This window comes from Panthera leo, chromosome B3, assembly GCF_018350215.1.
Source record: "Panthera leo isolate Ple1 chromosome B3, P.leo_Ple1_pat1.1, whole genome shotgun sequence".
NCBI classification, from domain to species: Eukaryota; Metazoa; Chordata; class Mammalia; order Carnivora; family Felidae; genus Panthera; species Panthera leo.
Window position 1 is genome coordinate 107,583,235 of NC_056684.1, and position 20,311 is coordinate 107,603,545.

Below are 20,311 nucleotides of genomic sequence, written 5' to 3' on the forward strand. Positions count from 1 at the left end.
CATCTTTCAAAATCCCAGGTGTGTGTGAGTGTGTTTTTGTGCTTTTATTTTCCATTTATTTATTTTGTAAATGTTTGTTTATTTTTGAGAGCGAGCACGCGAGTGAGGGAGGGGCAGAGAGCGAGGGAGACAGAGGATCTGAAGAAGGCTCTGTGCTCTCAGAGCCTGTACGGGGCTGCAACTCACGAACCATGAGATCATCATCTGGCTGAAGTTGGAAACTTAACTGACCAAGCCGCCCAGTTGCCCCTGTTTTTGTGCTTTTTAAACAAAAAGAGGCACCTGTCCGAAAGAATACAGAAGAGGGAGGAGTGAAGTTTAGTTAAAATGACCACATAGGAGATGCTTCTGAGGCATCTGGGATACCAGATGAACTCTTTCCCAGTGTTGTGAGTTAAAGGAAAAGATTGAGGTACACTCCCAGATTGCTTTGGGAAGAGGAAGGGTAGGGACATTCAGAATGTAGGGGTGGCTATTTAGGCTCTGAGATAGGTAGGATAAGCCCGAGTTAACTAACTAGTTGGAGGGAAAAAAGAGGAAAGGGCATTCTAGGAGGGGTAGAAAGCAGGAGAAAAGGCATTAAGTGCTGACCAACATGGTGGACGGCTGCAAGCAGTTTCTTCCTAAGTCCTACAGGCTAGAAGGAATCATTTGGAATATTCATAGGTCTTGTTACTACTGTGGCAGTAGCTGTTGAGGGGGTGGGGGAACATGATTCAATTCAAGAAATATTAAAAATGCAAGTGAGCTGACCTTTTAACCACTCTTCATGGTATTAAGGGCTTAAAAAAGTAAATTCTTGATAATTAGACCCCCGGAGAGAGTTTAATTTGCATCTAGATGTGATAAGTATTTAGTAATTCAATACACATTTTGCATTGGCCAATATTGAACTAGGTCTCAGGCTGGTGATAACATATGCTAGATATAGTGTGATCGTTAGACCAAATTTTATCATCTCTCCAACAAAGGAACATTAAAATCTGGTCTTTTGTCATTACTAAATGGCTTCTGGAAATACTGCAGAAGAGAGCCGTATAGTAGAATGACTTCAGTTCATAAGTGATGCTTATGCAGAATTGTAAGACTCTCAGGAATATTGAATATGACACTATCCCTATAGGGCTGAGGACAGGGAGATAGTTATCTCCTTGAGACAGATGGGAAACCTGAGAATGAAAATAATTAGGCTGCTTGCCAAAGGTTGTACACATACATACCCCAAAACCAAAACTCAAGCAGGTACATTTTTAACTGTGCCAGAGCCTCTGAAAGCATTGGTGTCTTAACCAAATTCATTTTCACTATTTCTACTTCATTCTTGGAGATTTCTTATGTAAAACCTAATTTTTACCATTACGTAGAAAGTAGTAATCGATATCTATATAGTATATATTCTTCCTGGCATTTTTATAGGAAAAAAAATCCTAGAAGTTGAATTGCTGAATGAAAGGAAATGCACATTTAAAGTTTTGACAGGTATTGGGGAACCTGGGTGGCTCAGTCAGTTAAGCATCTGACTCTTGATTTTGGCTCAGGTCATGATCTTGCCATTTGTGAACTTGAGCCCCACGTGGGCTCTGTGCTGACAGCACAGAGGCTGAGTGGGATTCTCTCTCTTTTGTTCTCTCTCACTCCAAAATAAAGAAATAAACTTAATAAAATAAAAATAAAAATAAAATAAAATAACATAAAATAACATAACATAACATAAAATAAAATAAAAACTTTGACAGGTATTATTAAATTGGTCTCCAAAAAAAATATTCTTGGAGTGCCTGGGTGGCTCAGTCGGTTAAGTGTCTGACTTTAGCTCAGGTCATGATCTCACAGCACGTGAGTTCAAGCCCCACATCAGGCTGTGTGCTGACAGCTCAGAGCCTGGAGCCCGCTTGGAGTTCTGTGTCTCCCTCTCTCTCTGCCTCTCCCCTACTCACACTCTGTCTTTCTGTCTCTCTCAAAAATAGATAGGGGTACCTGGGTGGCTCAGTCAGTTAAGCACCTGACTTTGGCTCAGGTCACGATCTCACGGTTTGTGAGTTTGAGCCTTGCGTAGGGCTCTGCCCTGCTTCAGATTCTGTGTCTCATTCTCTCTCTCTGCCCCTCCACCACTTGTGTTCTGTCTCAAATAAATAAATGTAAAAAATAAATAAATAAACATTAAAAAAGTATTCTTTTTTTTTTTTTTTTTTTCACTATTCTTGAAATAGCTACATGTGTCTGTCGAATACTACCAGGGGCCTACTTCTGTGCTGAACACTTTGAATGCATTACCTCCCTGGAAAAACCCTATAAGGAAAGCACTACGTGGTTTATGGATAGGAACATTGAGGCTCAGCAGGGTAAACACAGCCGGAGGTGGCAGAGCCGGGACTGGACCCAATTATACTCCTACCCGCAGAGAGGGAGGTGCCTATTTTCCCATTCCCTTGCAAGCATGGGCACATTAGCAATCCTTATAAATATTTGCCAATTTAAGTAAAATATCATTTACCTCCTGATTCTTACGTGTTCATCTTGGATAGATAGGATTAGACATCCAGTGTGTTTATTGTCTGTCTGCATTTATAACTTTTATGAATTGCCTATTCATCTCCTCTGCCCCATTTTTACTAGATTGTTCCTCCCTTATTAATAATTTCCACATATTATAAATAGTAACCCTTGGTCATGTGTTGCAAATCCTTTTTCCCCCAGTTTGTTTCGTTTAGCTTTCTGTTTTGTGTCTTTTGCCAAATAGAACTTTAAATTTCTTAAATTGCAGATCTGTGAGTCTTTTATGGCTTTAGAGTATTGTTGTCCTTATCCCATCCCAGGACTATGTATTTTTTCCCTATGTTTTCCCATTTTTCCATATTTTTTTCTTTAACATTAGCCTGAGATGATTTTGGTGTTAAGAGTGAGGTAAAAATAATTTTCAAAAGGCTTACTAGTTGTCTAAATGCTCTTTATTAATAATCTATCATTTCCCACTGATTTGAACTGTGTTGTCTTTAAGCAAAATTGATTTCTAGCTTTGGACTCTGCAGATGGAAGCATGTTATGTCAATCACTGTAACTTTAGAATATGTTTTAACATAGGGGACAAGTCTGCCCTCGTTAGAATTTTTCAACAGTTTTGAAATATCTATAGTACCAACTAAACTCTAAAAAAGCTGTCGAGTTTAAAGACCTCCTTTGGGGATATTTATTGGGATTTTGTTGAATTTAGAGATTAGTGTAGAAAGCATGAACAACTTTGTAGTATTAAGTCTTTCTATTTAAGAACTTCATTTTTACATATCTTTTCATAGTCTTCATTTGGGGGTTTATATGTTTCTTCATATAAACCTTGCACTTCTTTGGACAAATTATTACTAGATAGTTTGGGTCTTGTAGCTTAATGAATGGGGATATGTTTTTATTATATATTCTAAATGGTTCTTTTGGTATACCAAAAGAACTTTGACTTTTAATGATTTATCATTGTCCATCTTACTGAACTCTCTTTTTAGTAGATTAGGCTAACTTCTCCTGAGTTTTCTAGTCATATATTAACTCCAAATCATGGCATCTCTGCCTCCTTTTTTCCTGACAGCTTTCTTTCCTTCTTTCGTTCTTTTGTTCTTTCTTTCTTTTGTTCTTTCATTCTCTTTCTTCCTTTCTTTTTCTCTTTCTTTCTTTCTTTCTTTCTTTCTTTCTTTCTTTGTCTGTCTGTCTCTTACAGCTTTGGCAAGTACTTTCAGGATAATAGTAAGTAATGAGATGATAATTGGTCTTATTTGTTATTAACTTTCATGGGATTTATTATTTTTAAAAATTTACCATTCAGCTTTTGATTTGTGAGCATATTGTTTTAGTCATGTTTTAGTCATGTTAAGGAAACAATCTACTCTTTTCAAAAAGTTTTTTATTGGAGTTAAATTTTATCAAGTGCCTTTTAAAAATATTGAAATGATCATTGTTACTTTCTTTTACCTATTAATAGAATAAAACATAATAGATTTTCTAATAATATGCCCATTGTTGTGTTCCTGGGAAATTTTCCACTTGCTCACAGTGGGTATTTCTTATAATAGTGCTGAATAGTATAGAATTTCCTGTTATCTGAGTGTCATTGCTACCTGGAAAGGTGCACATAAAACGAATTCTTCAAAATGAGGAGTTTGTTAATATTTAAAAAGTTGGGAAGGGGTTTGAAAAACACAACTAAAATTATGAAAATCTTTATTGAATGCATTTTGTTGTTTTGTCATAGGCACTAGTTTTTGGAGCAAAATAATTTTTTCAGATAAAATTCAATGGCAGAATACTATATGTTTTATTTTTGATTAGTATAATGAAGTTTTCAATAGGGTATTTTTAGCAAGTGTTTGAGACTTCATCAGTTTCTCAAGGGCCTCTCCTAATACATTAATATTCAAAATTTTCTCTCAAAATAACTGTCATGTCATTTTTCTATATCAAATTTCTTTTGTTCAACTGTTAACAGATCTAACTCTATCATAGCCCTATCTACCATTGCCTTCGGGTGTGAATCTCACCGTACTCAAACATGACTTTCCATAGACTACATGAAAATTCTTCAACTTTTACAGGATTTTCAGTTTTACTTTGCAGTTAATTTATATCGCACATTAAGATGTTCACCACATATAGCATCACACCCAAGAAACTGAGAAGACAACGTGAGGGGCTAGAGTAGATGCTGTTATTAAGTGGGAAGGAACATTTGTGTTGGGGACTAATTGTCAAAGAATGGGAAAGAAAAAAATCCCATACCGTGCAAATACTAATATTTTCTAGTATTGCTTTCCTGTTCACTTTGTAAGTATACAGCCTTCAGTAGTGAAAATCTCTGCATCAGTATTCATGAACGAGCTTGATACGTAAGCAGAGGTGTACTTTTCCTGAAGTCCGTAATTAGAGGTTAGGTGGTCCAGAAAGTGGATGAGAGAAAAAATTTTCACTAACCTATAATGTAAATGTAGCATTTTCTCCCATTGTTCACTAAACCACAGAAGTGTGAGCAGTGTTTAGGATGTTCTCACGATAGAAATCTTGGATATTTTCATTATGTTAGTTTTTATAGATACTTTAAAATGTAACTAGTACTTCACTACTACTAAAGTAACTACTGCCCATCACTTCTTCACAATTACGATGATCAGGTATGCCACTAAGTATTTAATGTATTTTAATATAAATTTAAATATATATTGTTCTTGAGGTGCCTGGGTGGCTCACTCGGTTAAGCGTCCGACTCTTGATTTTGGCTCAGATCGTGACCTGATCTCATGATCTCAAGGTCGTGAGATGGAGCCCTCCAATGGGCTCCAGGCTGAGTGTGGAGCCTGCTTAAGATTCTCTCTCTCCGGTGCCTGGGTGGCTCAGTTGGTTAAACGTCTGACTTCAGCTCAGGTCATGATCTCGCGGTCCGTGAGTTCGAGCCCCGCATCGGGCTCTGTGCTGACAGCTCGGAGCCTGGAGCCTGCTCCAGATTCTGTGTCTCCCTCTCTCTCTGACCCTCCCCCGTTCATGCTCTGTCTCTCTCTGTCTCAAAAATAAATAAACATTAAAAAAAAAAAAAGATTCTCTCTCTCTCTCTCTCCCTCCGTCCCTCCCCCACTCACACACTCCCAAAAAAAAAATATATATATATATATATATATTATTCTATCTCACTTAAAATATATTTTGATACTTGATTTCCTTTGTAATTATGTGTGTGTGTGTGTGTGTAGTTTTTTTTTTAAGATTATAAAGGTTGACTCTGAGAAGGGATCCATAGGCTTACTTCACTGGACTAAGGAGTCCGCGACATAAAAAATGATTACTAACCCCTGATTTTTTTTTTCCTGTTATATCTTTAGATGTATCTGTTTTATCTTTCGGTCCTAGGATTGTATCACATAGTTCCCTATAAAAATACAGGGTGCTTTCTTTTCTCCTCTATTCTGGAACAGGTTTCAACACTAGCATCATCTTGTTTTTAAAGGCTAAAAATAATTCACGCATGAAACTATCTGGGCCTGGATGATTTCGAGAGGCAGTCCTTAGAAAATCTTATCATTTTTTTTTTCTAAAAAAATTCATCTATTTGGTTTATGCAGCTCAATTAATTTTGGTCATTTATGTTTTCATGGAAATCTTCTATTTCTTCCGGGTTTTAAAATTTATTAGATTTATTCTTGCATCTTTCTTACATTTTCCTTGCATTGAAGTGATTAATTGAAAAGCATTATTTTATTTTAGTTCATTTATTTCTTTTTGAGAGAGAGCGAGTGCAAGTGGGGGAGGGGCAGAGGGAGAAGGAGAGAGATAATCTCAAACAAGCTCCACACCCAGCCCAGAGCCCACGGGGGGGGGGGGGGGGGGGGGGGGGGTGCTTGATCTCACAACCATGAGATCACGACCTGAGCTGAAATCAAGAGTTGGACGTTTAACCAACTGAGCCACCCAGGAGCCCCAGAAAGCATTATTGAGGAAGACTTTCTATATCTTGGGAAAGTTAATTTACTATCTTTAAATGGTGAGCAGTTTTGATTCTTGAGGAGCCACCATTTGTAAAATGTGAGGTTGCAAGAGGAACTCGGCACCAAGCCCAAGTGAATTTCTACCCATTCCAGGTTAACAGAGATGGTGTTGAGACTGATGCTTTTGGGCAGCACTCTCACTGGGCTATGGCCATTCCCTCCTTCTGTTGGTGAGGATGCCAGAATGAAAGGCAAATAATGAGAAATCTCTTTTACCTGCTCATAGTTATAGCCAATCTATGGACCTGAGGTCCCATCCAGCTGGACAGGAGCTAGAAGTCCAGGCTAATGTCCCATACCGGAACATTAGAACCCTGGGGAACTCATGGTGTGTGCTGGGGAGACTGGTCCCAGGTAACCAGTTCTAATCAGGCAGTGGGTATCTCAGAGTTCACTTAGGTCCAACCTTACAAATTCGGAGTCCTAAGATCACTAGGAAGCATGGGGATGTTCTGGGGTGTTGTGCATCGTGAAGAAAGAAGAAACAATTTTGGAGAGTGTTTGGAGCTATTACGCTTTCCCATATGTTAGGTACAGCTAGATTTGTTGCACATTATTCTTTTCTCCTTTCTTTTAATGTACAGCAACTCTCCAGAGAGACCGAATCTTCAAACATTTTACCAGGAAGCGCCAAAGGGCTATGCGAAGGCGTGTCCACCAAATCAATGGACACAAGTTTATGGCCACATACCTGAGACAGCCCACCTACTGCTCTCACTGCAGGGAGTTCATCTGGTAAGTGGTTCCCTGGCTTCTCTCTTCCTAGGAGCTTCTTTCTATAATCCAGGCCTCCTCTGCTTGTGTGTGGTTTTAGAAGGAAACATGACTATTAAGAATTGTTTTAGGATCTGATTTTTGTCTTTCATTCTAATATGTTGACCCGGCGATTTAAATTGCCAATGAAAAACATCTGAACCATTTGCAGATCCAAGTTTTAGGTGTTATTTCTTTTTCCAGTCCTTTGGGGAAAGGTGCTAATGAACAGGAACTGGTTAAAAAGCAGTAATTAGGGAAGCTAATCAATCAGTACATAGATAATCGATAAATTGGATAATCAGCCCCTGAGTAAGAGAGAAAATAAAAAAGTGTGAGTCACATGATGAGTTATAGAAATTAACTGTTGCAGATCAAGTAAGCACACAGTAATCTTCAGCCTTATGGTATGTGGCCAAAGGTAATAACTTTCAGTGATTGTATACTATAGTCCTTGGCATTTAGGGATTGAGATAATTAACAGTTAAGAACTTCTAGATCAATTGGGGCAGCATCTTATTATACATGTGACTGAAGCTTAAGCCTCAGTGACAAATCTATAATGTAAAATAAATTTAAGTTAATAGTTGCGTTCAATTAGAGCTAACATTAAGCACATTTATTTAGAAAGAGGAAGGAAATGCCCCCTCACACACATCCGAACATATACATACAAACCCATCTCTGCGGTAGAAAAGACTATTTAATCTCTATAGCATGAAAAGAGAGCCTTGTTGTTTGTTGGAAACTTTTGTCACTTTAAGTCAAAAGCTCTTGGTTCAGAGTAATTTTTTTGAGTATTGATTAATGAGTTTGTATTTCGTGGGGTTTTGTTTTGTTTTGTGATGGCTTTGGTTTTTATGCCTTTTAGCAGTCAGGATCCAGGGTTAGTGTTCCTGGAATCTTAAATGAAGAATAGAGTCTTATCTAAACCAGAGACCCTAAGCTGGCTGTTGACACGATGCCTACACATGTGCCGTCACAACGCTCATCTTCAGAAGCAGGCTTCTGCTGCACTTCCTACTGAACAAATCAGAAGCTCTGGCATCTTTGAACCCGTTTTCTGCCCTTGCAGTAGGTCTGAACACCCGAGGTAGCTGCCATCCTCCTCTCCTTGCGGTTTGCCTGACCTACAAGGTCTGTCACTATTTCATGTCACACCGTTCTGCCTCCCTCCTTTATGTGACCTGCCTGCCCCTTTGGGCATTTGTGGTGGCAACCTGTGACCTCAACTGACGTTCTTAATGGAAACTTGTTTGGTAATTTCACGAAATGTTTTCCACCAAGGAAACATTAACTCCCACTCAACCAGCCTTCGATTGCTCTCTCTCGCTCTCTCTCTCTCTCTCTCTCTCTCCCCACCTTGCTCTCTCTCACATGCACACAATATTGATATATGTGCCACATATTATGGTTAAGAATATGGACTCTGACATCCAGTCTCATCACCAACTAGATGTGTCAACCTAGTTAAGTTATATAATTCATCAGTGTCTCCTTATTTGTAACATAAAGATAAGGGTTTTTTTTTTTTTTTTTGCTTGTATAATAAACTTCTATATAGCACTTAAAGTACCAGGCACTATTCTAAGCATTTTACATGATCAACTCTCTATCTTCATGATAACCCTAAGAAGTAGGTACTGCGATCATTATCGCCCTTTATAGACGAGGACACTGTGGCCCAAAGGAGTTAACAACATGCCCCAAATCATGCCTAGGCCATCTGGTCTGTGCTCTGAGCCTTCCTGTTATGTGTGCTGCCTCACATGACTTTTGTGAGGATTAAATGAGATGCTATATGTCAGCAGCTTGGCTCAGTGCCTGGCACAGCCTCTGAGCTTAATAAAATAATAAAATGTGTTCTCTGTTAGATGACAATGATGATGATATCACCACCCAGAGAAGATATTTAGGGAGAGACCAAGATGGTAGCTGTGGGCCTGAAGGGTCTCTTGTGGCGACACTTCTGTCCCCGCCCCCCCCCCCCCATTGGACTCCAGGGGGGTGATGTGGGCACAGGGAAGAGGAAGGGTGCCCCAGGCCAGGCAGCCGCAGTGGACCCCTCTGTTTGCTTCACTAGCTGCGCGTCTTCATGCGGATGGGGGTGAGAATGCCAAAGAAGGTGGTGGAGTGACGCTTCAAGCTGAGACTCAGTCACACAAGCAGGCGAGGACCCGGGTTTGCCGTAGGGGGAGGTGGTACAGCGAGGATCGCCGATACCCACCTGTGTGTGTCACTGGAGCATTCGAATCGGGTGACTTCCTCTGTGTCTCGTGGTAACAGACAAGCGCTCAGAAATCACCTCACCTTTGCCTCTTCTCTGAAATTGTGTTTTTCATACAGGAGGAGAGGATGGCATGCGCTTGTTTTCCTTAAGTACTATGCTTAGAGGAGCATTGTTGCTGAAATATTTTGACTGATGATAACTTTTGTTCTCTATTTGTCTTGAACAGGGGAGTATTTGGGAAACAGGGTTATCAATGTCAAGGTAAGAAAACACTTTTGAAAACCATATTTAATCTTGTTCCTGTGTTAAAAACTGATTATACTCAGAGGAAACAGGATACATTTCATTAATACTGTGATAAATAACTCAGCGGGTCAGGTGAGACCCTACAGAATTACTGCTTTTTAGTTGTGGTCTAAACTTTGGCTACATTTTAGACGGCATAGAGGGGGCATTTTTATTTCTAAAGCCCAGATACCTAATAAAGTTTAATTGTTTAGAATTTTGTCTCTGCAATAACATGAAAGCACTAAAGGTAATGTCATTTTGTGAGCAGTGCCTTTAAATCCCGAAGCTAAATTGTTGTCTTTTACAACCCCAGTGTTAATAGAGGTGAGAAGTGGCACAACATTGCCTGTTTACCTGCAGAGGGAATAGAAACTATTATCCCAGCTCCTTTTTCATTTTCTAACTCCAAAAAGAAGAAAGAAAAAAGAAAATGTGAGAATTGTTGAAAGTTAGAAACAAGTGAAAGAAGGCTCTTACTTAGATTTAGCCAGATTGGATTGATTTGTCTTCTATTTGGCCCTTTCTTGTTGTTGGCTTGAACATCATTATAGTGTATATATGTATGGTACCTCTTTTCTTGATTTGTACTCTACAGATGATTGGTAAAATAGCGCTACATATCCTGGAGTGGTAGCCTCCATGGTAATAAGGAAATTCTGCCTTCTCTTCTGGAGAAGGTGAGGTAGAACATTATTTCCCTTAGAATGGAGTAGGACACACGCTTGGATGTAGTTTTCATTTTCACATGTAAGCAATTCTGCATTTTCAAATTTGGAAAACAATACTGTTATGGCAACAATAATTGACTTTATGCTGTTAATCTCAGCCTCAGATGACAGCATAGTTCACAGGTGAGAATTGATGTCACTTTTTGGCACCTCTCCAGCACAGGGACATGCCCTTTAGTCACCTCTGGTCATTCTGCATAGTGCCAGGATATTTGATGGGCTGATTTTTAGTGGGCCACCTGTTGTTGAAAGAGCAGGAAAGACCATTGGTCAGGAGAAATGTTCACATCTTGTTAAGGGGCATAAAACCAAATACCTGGTTGAGAAGGGTATACCATGTTAACATTAGTCAAATGAAATAGACAAAACAGATTTCAGAACAAAGAAAATTTTCAGGGATAAGGAGAGGAATTATGTAATGATAAAGGGATCCATTTTTCTTTTTTTTTTTAATATGAAATTTATTGTCAAATTGGTTTCCATACAACACCCAGTGCTCATCCCAACAGGTGCCCTCCTCAATGCCCATCACCCACTTTCTCCTCCCTCCCACCCCCCATCAACCCTCAGTTTATCCTCAGTTTTTAAGAGTCTCTTATGGTTTACCCTCCTCCCTCTCTAACTTTTTTTTTCCCCTTCCCCTCCCCCATGGTCTTCTGTTAAGTTTCTCAGGATCCACATAAGAGTGAAAACATATGGTATCTGTCTTTCTCTGTATGACTTATTTCACTTAGCATCACACTCTCCAGTTCCATCCACATTGCTACAAAAGGCCATATTTCATTCTTTCTCATTGCCAAGTAGTATTCCATTGTATATATAAACCACAACTCCTTTATCCATTCATCAGTTGATGGACATTTAGGCTCTTTCCATAATTTGGCTATTGTTGAAAGTGCTGCTATAAACATTGGGATACAAGTGCCCCTATGCATCAGCACTCCTGTATCCCTTGGGTAAATTCCTAGCAGTGCTATTGCTGGGTCATAGTGTAGATCTACTTTTAATATTTTGAGGAACCTCCACACTGTTTTCCAGAGTGGCTGCACCAGTTTGCATTCCCACCAACAGTGTGAGAAGGTTCCCGTTTCAAGAGGGATCCATTTTTCAAGAAGACATAATAATCTTTAGCATATAGGCACCTGACAACAGAGTATCAAAATACATGAGGCAAAAACTCATAGAACTGAAAGGATATATAGACTAATCCACTATTACAGTGGGTGACTTCAATATCTCAGTAACTGAGGTCCAGCAGACAGAAATTCTGTAAGGATATTACAATTTGATCAAATTGACATTTATAGACTACCCCACCTAACAACAGCAGAATATACATTCTTAAGCTCACAAGGAATATTAATATAGACCACATTCTGGCCTATGATGTAAGTCTTAACAAATTTAAGAGAATAGAAATCATAAAAAGTATTTTTTCAGAGCACAGTGGAATTAATGCACACATGAATCAGAAACATAGCTGGAAAACCCCTCCCCCCACATATTTGGAGATTAAACAACACATTCAAAATAACACATGGGTAAAAGAAGGCTCAAGAAAAATAAAAACTATTGTGAAATAAATGAAAATACAGTTTATGAAAATTTGTGGGATACAGCAAAAACAGTACTCAGAGGAAAATTTATACCATTAAATGCATTTATTAGGAAAGAAGGATCTAAAACCAGTAATCTAGGTTTTCATCTTAGGAAGCTAGAAAAAGGAGAGAAGCTTAAAGTGAGCAGAAGAAAAGAAATAATACAATTAAAGCAGAAATCAGTAAAATTGAAATTAGGAAACCAATAGAGAAAATCCACCAAATAAAAAGCTGGTTCTTTGAAAAGGTCAATAAAATTGATAAACCTCTAGCCAAGCTAATGGATAAAAAACAAGCAAACCTCAGATTCTTCAGAATGTAGGTTTTGTCTTGGTGAGGGATGGTTTTGAGATCCCCTCATATAAAAGGATCAGTTCTCTGGGAACTTTCAATTTGGTTCTCCTGCAAATTCAGTCTGATGAAAGCTAGATTTTTTTTTTTAAGTATATTGCTATTTGCTGACATGTCATCTGTATTTATGTATTTAATCCTAAAAACCTCCACATGCCCTGGAAGATCTTAAAAATAACACGTATATTCATACTGCTTCATTGCAGATTGTTCATCTTTTAATGGCAAACTGAATTCTGTCTGCACTGTGTCAGTATCCAGATGAAAATGGAAAAAAAAGTTATTCAGGAGTTCTAAGTGTTTAAATAGTTGACTGAGTCATCCTGCAAATATTTGATGAGTGTCTACTTTGTTTGAGGCATCATGCTGCCCAGGAATTCTAAGGGTTATAGAGGCTATATGTGGAAGATTTGAAATGACAGGCAAGCTAAGGGTTGTAGAGATTTGAGGAGACAGAGATGGTTTAGTCTCTCTAGAAGGGGAGCCAGGGATAGTATATTTTAACGGAAGAGATATTTTTTAAGTCGTTGTCTTGATACAAACTTAAGGTTTAGTTAGGCGGTAGGCAAAGAGGATATCCTAGGGATTAAGCAGGACACGGTCAGTGTGCAGGGAGGGCGAAGCCTGCTCCAGGAAGAGCAGCTAGTCTAGTTTCTGTTGGACCAAAGAGCTCCCATAGAAGAAAGGTAACAAGTAAGCTTGGCTAGCTTCTGGAGGGCCTGACACTTGGCCGGGAAATTTGAACTCTACTCATGGGCAGTGAGAAGCCATTGAAGGTTTAGATCATGGGGCAAGGTGACCAGAATTATACTGTGAGAGGATTCCTGTGGGGGTGAGTGTGGGATCAAAGCCAGAAAGGACGAAATAAGCTCAGGACTTGAGTGCAAATAGTTTGAGTGTGAGCAAAGGCATGAGTTAGGTTGATAGTAAAGACGATGGGAAGGACGGGTGTGCTGGCTGCCATCATGTGGGCCAGATACCCACATCAAGTCAGCTTGCAGCCCTTGTTGACTCGACTGTAACTGGTAGACCGTCAGCCTCTGATGAATGTGTAATTGTGGGCTTAATTTCCTAGTGTGCACCTGTGTCGTCCATAAGCGCTGCCATCACCTAATTGTTACGGCCTGCACTTGCCAAAATAATATTAACAAAGTGGATTCAAAGGTAAGAAGATAGCAGTTTGCTAATTAAGTGCCTGCACAAGCTCACGTGCATGCTTCTCGCTCTCTTTTTTTTTCTCACTCCCTCCTCTTTCCACTTCCCTTCCACGCTCTTTGAAGCTGATGGTGATATCAGAATTGAATTTTCTCTTTTTTATATTATGGTATTTTTAATTCTATGCTTGTGTAGTGTGACCTGTCCTTGAGTTGATCCCACTTAGTGATCAGCTGGTTACAAGCTCTCAGGATCAATTTTGCTAATTCGGAGAGAGTTTTTGGAGGACTGACCGAAAAGATCCCTGAGTTTGGCATCACATGACCAGGAGTTGATGTGGAATCCAGCCTCTGCTAGTTAGCTTCTCTCTTAGCTCAGTCTTAAAAATGGGATTCATATTTCCTTTACACAGTTTTTGTGAGTGTTAAGCAGGACAGAATTGATGTGATGAGTATTTGTTAACTGTAAATTGTGCTTTCTCAATAAGGCGACCATTAGCCTCCTCCATTGTCTTCCCAAATATCAGGGAGGATGCATTTCTGTATATAAATGCCTGATCCTCATTCTTGTAACTTGTATTGTGTTCAGCTAGGGTAGGCACATTCCAGATTCTGGAGCTAGAAAGCAGATGGAATATTGCTGACAATCAGCGGATTTACAGATGCACTGGAGAGTCTGACTTTGAAACTCAGTGATGCCCTACAGCACACATACAGCACATATATCACCCATTAGCACATATAGCACACACATAGTACACATATAGCATGTGCCTGGTCTGATTATTTGCTGGAATCAGTTTGTGAGATTAAAGCAGGACCTTTGCCCTCAGATTGTCACAACGCAAATGCCAGGCAAAGGCTGGAAGGGCTGAGGAAGCCACTTGAATGTCCCCTGGAATGAATCCCTTCTGCAGTTTCATGCTCCCTGGGTGCTGCCTTCTCCCCTCTGCCCCCCACAATATCTGGAAAAACTCCTGGTAATAACAAGTGGATATAGTCTATAAAAGACCTGTTTAATCCTGAAGCTAAGAGGCTCTAGGAAATAGATATGGGTGTGGGGGAGTTGGCAGGGACAGATATACAGCCTGAATATAAAAGATGATAAAATGGTTTTAATTTCTACTTATCTTCCCAAAGGGTGAACAATGTAATGCTCATTACACCCTTTCTGTTGAGTCTTGTTTACTAGAAAATTGCACAGTCTGGTGAGTAAGGCCTGAGTACAGTGAAATGATATACCCAGCTCAGGTGTCACGGTAACGCTTTGCACTTGGGGGGCTCCTGTTACATCTACATGAAAGGTGTTGGCCTGGAATGCTAGCTCCTGTCCTTCTGTTCCCTTTTTACAGATTGCTGAACAGAGGTTCGGAATCAACATCCCGCACAAATTCAGCGTCCACAACTACAAAGTGCCAACGTTCTGCGATCACTGTGGCTCCCTGCTCTGGGGGATAATGCGACAAGGACTTCAGTGTAAAAGTGAGATGCTGGGCTGCCACGTGCCCACTTCATGAGGTCACCATGCTGCAAGCTTTTGGAATTCTATAGGTTCCGATTCTGACCTAGGACCGGTGGTTTTGGATACTTTGTAAATTAAATCTTACTGGTTCTATATGTATGTGTCCCTTGTCAGGCATGTAAAAAGAGCTACATCTGGTTTTAAGAGTTCCTAACTGTAGATTTAGTCAGTTGTGAAATTCAGTGTTCTGTCTAGCTGGCTGTCATCTGTTTAGTGCCGAGTGCCTGCTAATTGTTGTGTATTTGGAAAAGGGGGGAAATGGGATCTTGGTCAGAAATAGAAGACGGTAGGAGGCAAGGTGCCCAAAAAAGAGAGGCTTGAGTTGAGTAAGAACAGGCAGGAGAGTAGGTCTAGTGCCTTTACCAGAAATAAGCAAGAATTGAGTAAAAGCACAAGGAGAGCTGCCCTGAGTCTTCTCGAAGAGATTGATAGAGATTGGAGAGGTATGGGGTGTGAAGGATGCTTAAACTTCAGCCATGGACTTGCACCTCACTAACTATGCCCAGTGGAGCCCGAGTTTGGAGCTTTTGCTGTAGCGAAGGGTCTGGGATTAAGGACTGATTCCTGTCCTGCGAGGAGTTGGGAAGCTGTTGGCCTTGAGTTATCTCCCACTGGGTGTTGCTGTAACAATATGGCCATCCTGGGATGCAGTCCCATGCTGAAATACAAGTGAATGTCAGCCTTAAGCTTTAGATAAATCCTGAGTGACTGGGGGAGGCAGAGTTGGTATCATTGCAGCTGGACGACTTCCATCTATTGCCTGGACTTACAAAGCCTGCTTCTGTCGACAGAAAGGGACTAGTCACTTGTCTTTACGAAAGACAAATTCTGTAATCTCATTAGAACTTCACTTAATAATTCTTTTTTCCTAGATATATTAAATAATTAGTTTTGAACCAAAACAGCAACCAGCTTATGTGTAGTTTCAGTTCTGGCCTTGCTGGGTCTTAACCTGGAAGGTCTCCCCCGGTGTGGGTTTCCAATGCAAAAGTCACTTTCTGCTTTTGTATGGTTGTTGCTGACAATGCAGAGCCATGCGTGGGGCTCATCTGCGTTGTCCTTGCCCCCTGAGACCAGAGGGTAGCACACCTGTAGCGATCCATCGCCTATAATTTTTGCTTTTCTTGTCACCTGGTTCTTCAGAAAGGGTACATGAAGCTAATGAGGCTTCAGCCTCAGGCTCCCTCCCTTGCAAAGGTGTCTTCCAGAGCTCCACTCGATTGGATATTCTTTTTCTTAAAGAGGGGCACCCTAAATTACACAAATGCAGACCACACAAAACTGGGATCTGTGCACGCTTCCAAAGATAGGTTGACGCTCCAGGCATCTGCTGCTTGCTGTTCCATTCGTACCTCAGTGCCCATGGAAAGAAACTGACGGAACTTTCTTTCTGCTGATTAAACCTTGGGTCCTTCATCCTCCCGAGTCAGTTTCCTGTGCACCAGGAACTTAGCTTGCTTCTGTCCTCTTCCAACTGCCATTTACTTTGACCTTTAAAAAAGTTGCTTTTCTCCCCCACGAAGTAGTTAGAACCACAGGCTGAGAGTGCCGAGAAGCACAGCCCCCACAGGATGCTGTGTCCTGTGCTGCGAGGGCTACCCAACCACAACAGTACTCGGAAAGAAAGCTTTACTTAGAGGTTTTTCTCTCAGAAACACCATCTCCATCCTGTTTGAACAGTGCTCTATAATGTGGCCTTTAGATTGCTACCTTTTATTGAGCAATACAAAGAAAAGCATAAAGTCCGTTGGCATGGTTCCTTGTTAGTTCCTTGAATTGTCACTGTGATGAACATTTTGATTTCTGTATTGAATCATGCTTGTCAATCGGCCATGCCTAGTACACATGATTTAGGTGAATGTCTTTCATCAAGTCACAGTGGAAAGAAATGGATTTGAAATTTATTTTTCATTCAGTGTGCCAGACTTCCCGCTTCTGCACAAAGCAGACACAGAGAAAGTGTCAGGGATTGTTTTGAGAGCAAGTTCAGTTTTATGAGAAGATGGCATTGCTCAGCCCGTAGAATTCCTCTGTCATCATCTTTCAGGTTGTTAAAGTTGTTTTTTGCGGCACGTGTTGGCTTGGCTCCTTCCTGAATGTGGATTCCCTTCTCCTCTCCCTTCTAGTATGTAAGATGAATGTCCACATTCGATGCCAGGCAAACGTGGCCCCTAACTGTGGGGTGAACGCGGTGGAGCTCGCCAAGACCCTGGCCGGGATGGGCCTCCAGCCTGGAAATATTTCTCCAACCTCGGTGAGACTTTGCTTTTTTTCACTGTATTGTAATTAGAAGTTGCTCAGATGCAGTGAGTCCGAATAAGGGAATGTGGCGTAATCAAAGTTCCTAATGTCAGCAAGCATATTTGCAGATTTATTGTATTTTTAAAGAGCACTTTGGTCCACAAAAAGAAGATTCTTTATACAATTATATGACAAGAAATGACAAGCAGGAAGCAGAAGGATTTTTTTTTTTTTTTTTTTTTTTTTTAATTAGCTTCCTGTCAGTGTGGTCTGATGAAACCCTGGAATCCAGGGCCCTGGGTTATCCTCTTAGCTCTCAGCTGGGGCCCTGGCGGCACAGTTGACCAGCAACTGTGGGCCTCAGCTTCCTCTTCTCTAAAGGGGTTGAACTTGAAGATTCTCCACCACGCTGGAGTCTAGCTGTTCTGCAGTTTTTGTTTATGGATTGTGAATTTATCTGTCAAACTCAGCGACAAACAGGAGTTCCTTCCTCTCGGCTCTTGGGAGTGGGTGGAGTTGGTTAGTTGCTGTGGACATGTTTTGTCTTGCAGCCTCCCTGAGTGACCTCCTTGCTCTTGACCGTTAGAGCCTCGACCGCTTCCCAGGCCCAAGTGCTTTTGCTGCCTTCCTGGCTGGGTCTGCAGACTGCTGGGAAAGAGCCATGGCTACTGCTGTGGTTTGTGAAAGGTGTAGCTTGATATCCGGTTTAGGAAAACTCTAGAGTTAACTGTTAAATATCTCTGGGTGCTTAGGAAGAGAAGCACAATCACAGTCAAGTTCTTGGTTACCCAGAAAATGTCCGTACTCACCATCCCATTTCCTTATTACTAGTAGATTAGGGCCTTGGACAGACATTGTATTCCTTTATTTCAGGAAAGTGTTAGCAAAGTCTAATGTCTAGCTTATGGAGAGACAGGCAGGATGCTAATACCATGAGGGGTATTTCTAATGCATGAGACAGCTGTTCCCGAAGGGCATAGGTTAAGGATTTCAGCTTGCACTAGGGCTCCTAAAATGTAATGAGAATAAGATAGACCATGTGGCAAAACCTCTTGAGTGGGCAATGTCATTTGTCATTTGAACCAACTATCTTTGATATTCTATTTGAAAGTGGAAAAAACAAAATTACCTGTTGTTTGACAGCAAAGCATGAAAAGAACCTTAAGTCTATCAAAAGAGAAGAATGGGTTAAAAAAAAAAAAAAAAAAGATGGAGAAATACTGGCTTAGAGTTTTCTGGCCAGTACCAGCCCAACCAGGAGAAGTATTTAAGTGGAGGAAGTGAGATTCATGCTGGTAAAATTTTTCTGTCTTTGAAATATTTATGAGCAGAGACCTGGAGGAGAAACTATTAAAAACAATTGGATTTTTCAGTCTATCCATTTGATAATCTGTAATCACTGTTTTACTGGGGCGAGCAAGTAAAATCCTTGTAGCTTCAAGCAGTTGCACAGTTGTTTGTGGGAAACATTGCTTAGAAGTCGCTCCAGATGAGCTGGGGTTTTTTAGCTGAATAGGTCAAAAGCTACAGAGTGTTAGACTTCTCATCTGGTGTCTGGTGGCAGCTTATCTTATAAGTGTCCCGAGATGGACACCTGTGTGTCACTTTGCCTTTAGGTAGCTCCCTCACTGTGGCAGGGCTTGTTCCTGGGGCTGAGTTACCCACTGAGGAGGCCACAGCTATTTCTGGTTCAATATGGTGACAGTGGAGCTCTCAGTGTGCTGGTGGTCAGCTTTTGTAGAGGGCAAGTTGGCTGTGTATCAGAAGTCTTCCAAATTAACATTTGGGCCCTAAAGATTCCATTTCTGGAAAGTCATCTTAAGAAAATAGATGATGATCGTGATCATGATGATAATAACAGCAGCTCAGCTTGTGTTTTAAAGAGGCCGGGCACCGGTCTAAGTGCTTTATACACATTTATTCATTTCTCATAATAATTTGCATTCCAGTAGCAGGGGAATTAATGAATAAACTGTGATGCATCCATAAAACAGAATATCGAACAGCCCTTAAAACTCGTGTTCTTGAAGGATATAGAAAATACACATGACAAAGTGTTAAATAAAAATGTGTGTTATGAAACAACAATTTTATTATATTTTTAAAAACTAATCAAGTGTAAAGAAAGATAGGTATGTGTGTATGTGTAATTGCTTTTATTTTTTATTTTTGGAGGGGGGACCTAATGAAATTAGCGGTGTTTAAAATTTTATCCTTCATTATTCTAGTTTTACATTAATTTTTATTTCTCTTATGTAATTTTAAATACTGTGTAATAAATATTGCTTCGTTCATTCACATCCTGGTGCGGATCCTCTGAGCAACTGTGAAAACCACTCTTTGAATGAAATGGACACCAGGTGGCGCTCTTGGATCCTGAGCATCCTCTAGAAAGCCGTCACACCAGACTAAGGCGTTTGTGCTTCATACACTCCCATTCGGGCTCAAACTGAAACTCTCAGTGGCTTAGATATGTTTTTAAATTATTCTTTCCTAAATGTAGTCCGCACACATCGGGAGCTGGTACTGAAGTAGTTTCGCATGGCAGAACCTGATAATGTGTCAAGCTGAATTGATCTTTCCCCACCTGTTGTGTCGAGGGTTGAGGCAGCCAGTAACGTCTTCTGCATCCATAAATGCTTCATGCACCTGCCACGACTTCTGACTCCATGTTTTCCTACTCTTCCTTGCAGAAGCTCGTTTCCAGGTCGACTCTAAGACGACAGGGAAGGGAAAGCACCAAAGAAGGAAATGGGATCGGGGTTAACTCTTCCAGCCGACTCGGTATCGACAACTTTGAGTTCATCCGAGTGTTGGGGAAGGGGAGTTTCGGGAAGGTGAGTCATGGCTTTAGGTGTCCGGGTTAAAGTAAGCATGTTTGAGTGTGCGTGTGTGTATACACACGCATACTTCCTGAGTGCCGGGAAGTGT

The 20,311-nt window shown here is 40.5% G+C and overlaps 1 protein-coding gene across 1 annotated transcript in view; it reads left to right on the plus strand.

Moving 5' to 3' along the window:
• Positions 1 to 20,311, plus strand: part of PRKCH (protein kinase C eta) — a 230,632-nt gene that overhangs the window by 113,347 nt on the left and 96,974 nt on the right. Inside the window, exons 3-8 of the mRNA XM_042943436.1 lie at positions 7,100 to 7,250; positions 9,725 to 9,759; positions 13,539 to 13,627; positions 14,970 to 15,099; positions 17,266 to 17,393; positions 20,074 to 20,217. Coding sequence (XP_042799370.1) covers positions 7,100 to 7,250; positions 9,725 to 9,759; positions 13,539 to 13,627; positions 14,970 to 15,099; positions 17,266 to 17,393; positions 20,074 to 20,217 — 677 coding nt within the window. The remainder of the gene's footprint in view (positions 1 to 7,099; positions 7,251 to 9,724; positions 9,760 to 13,538; positions 13,628 to 14,969; positions 15,100 to 17,265; positions 17,394 to 20,073; positions 20,218 to 20,311) is intronic.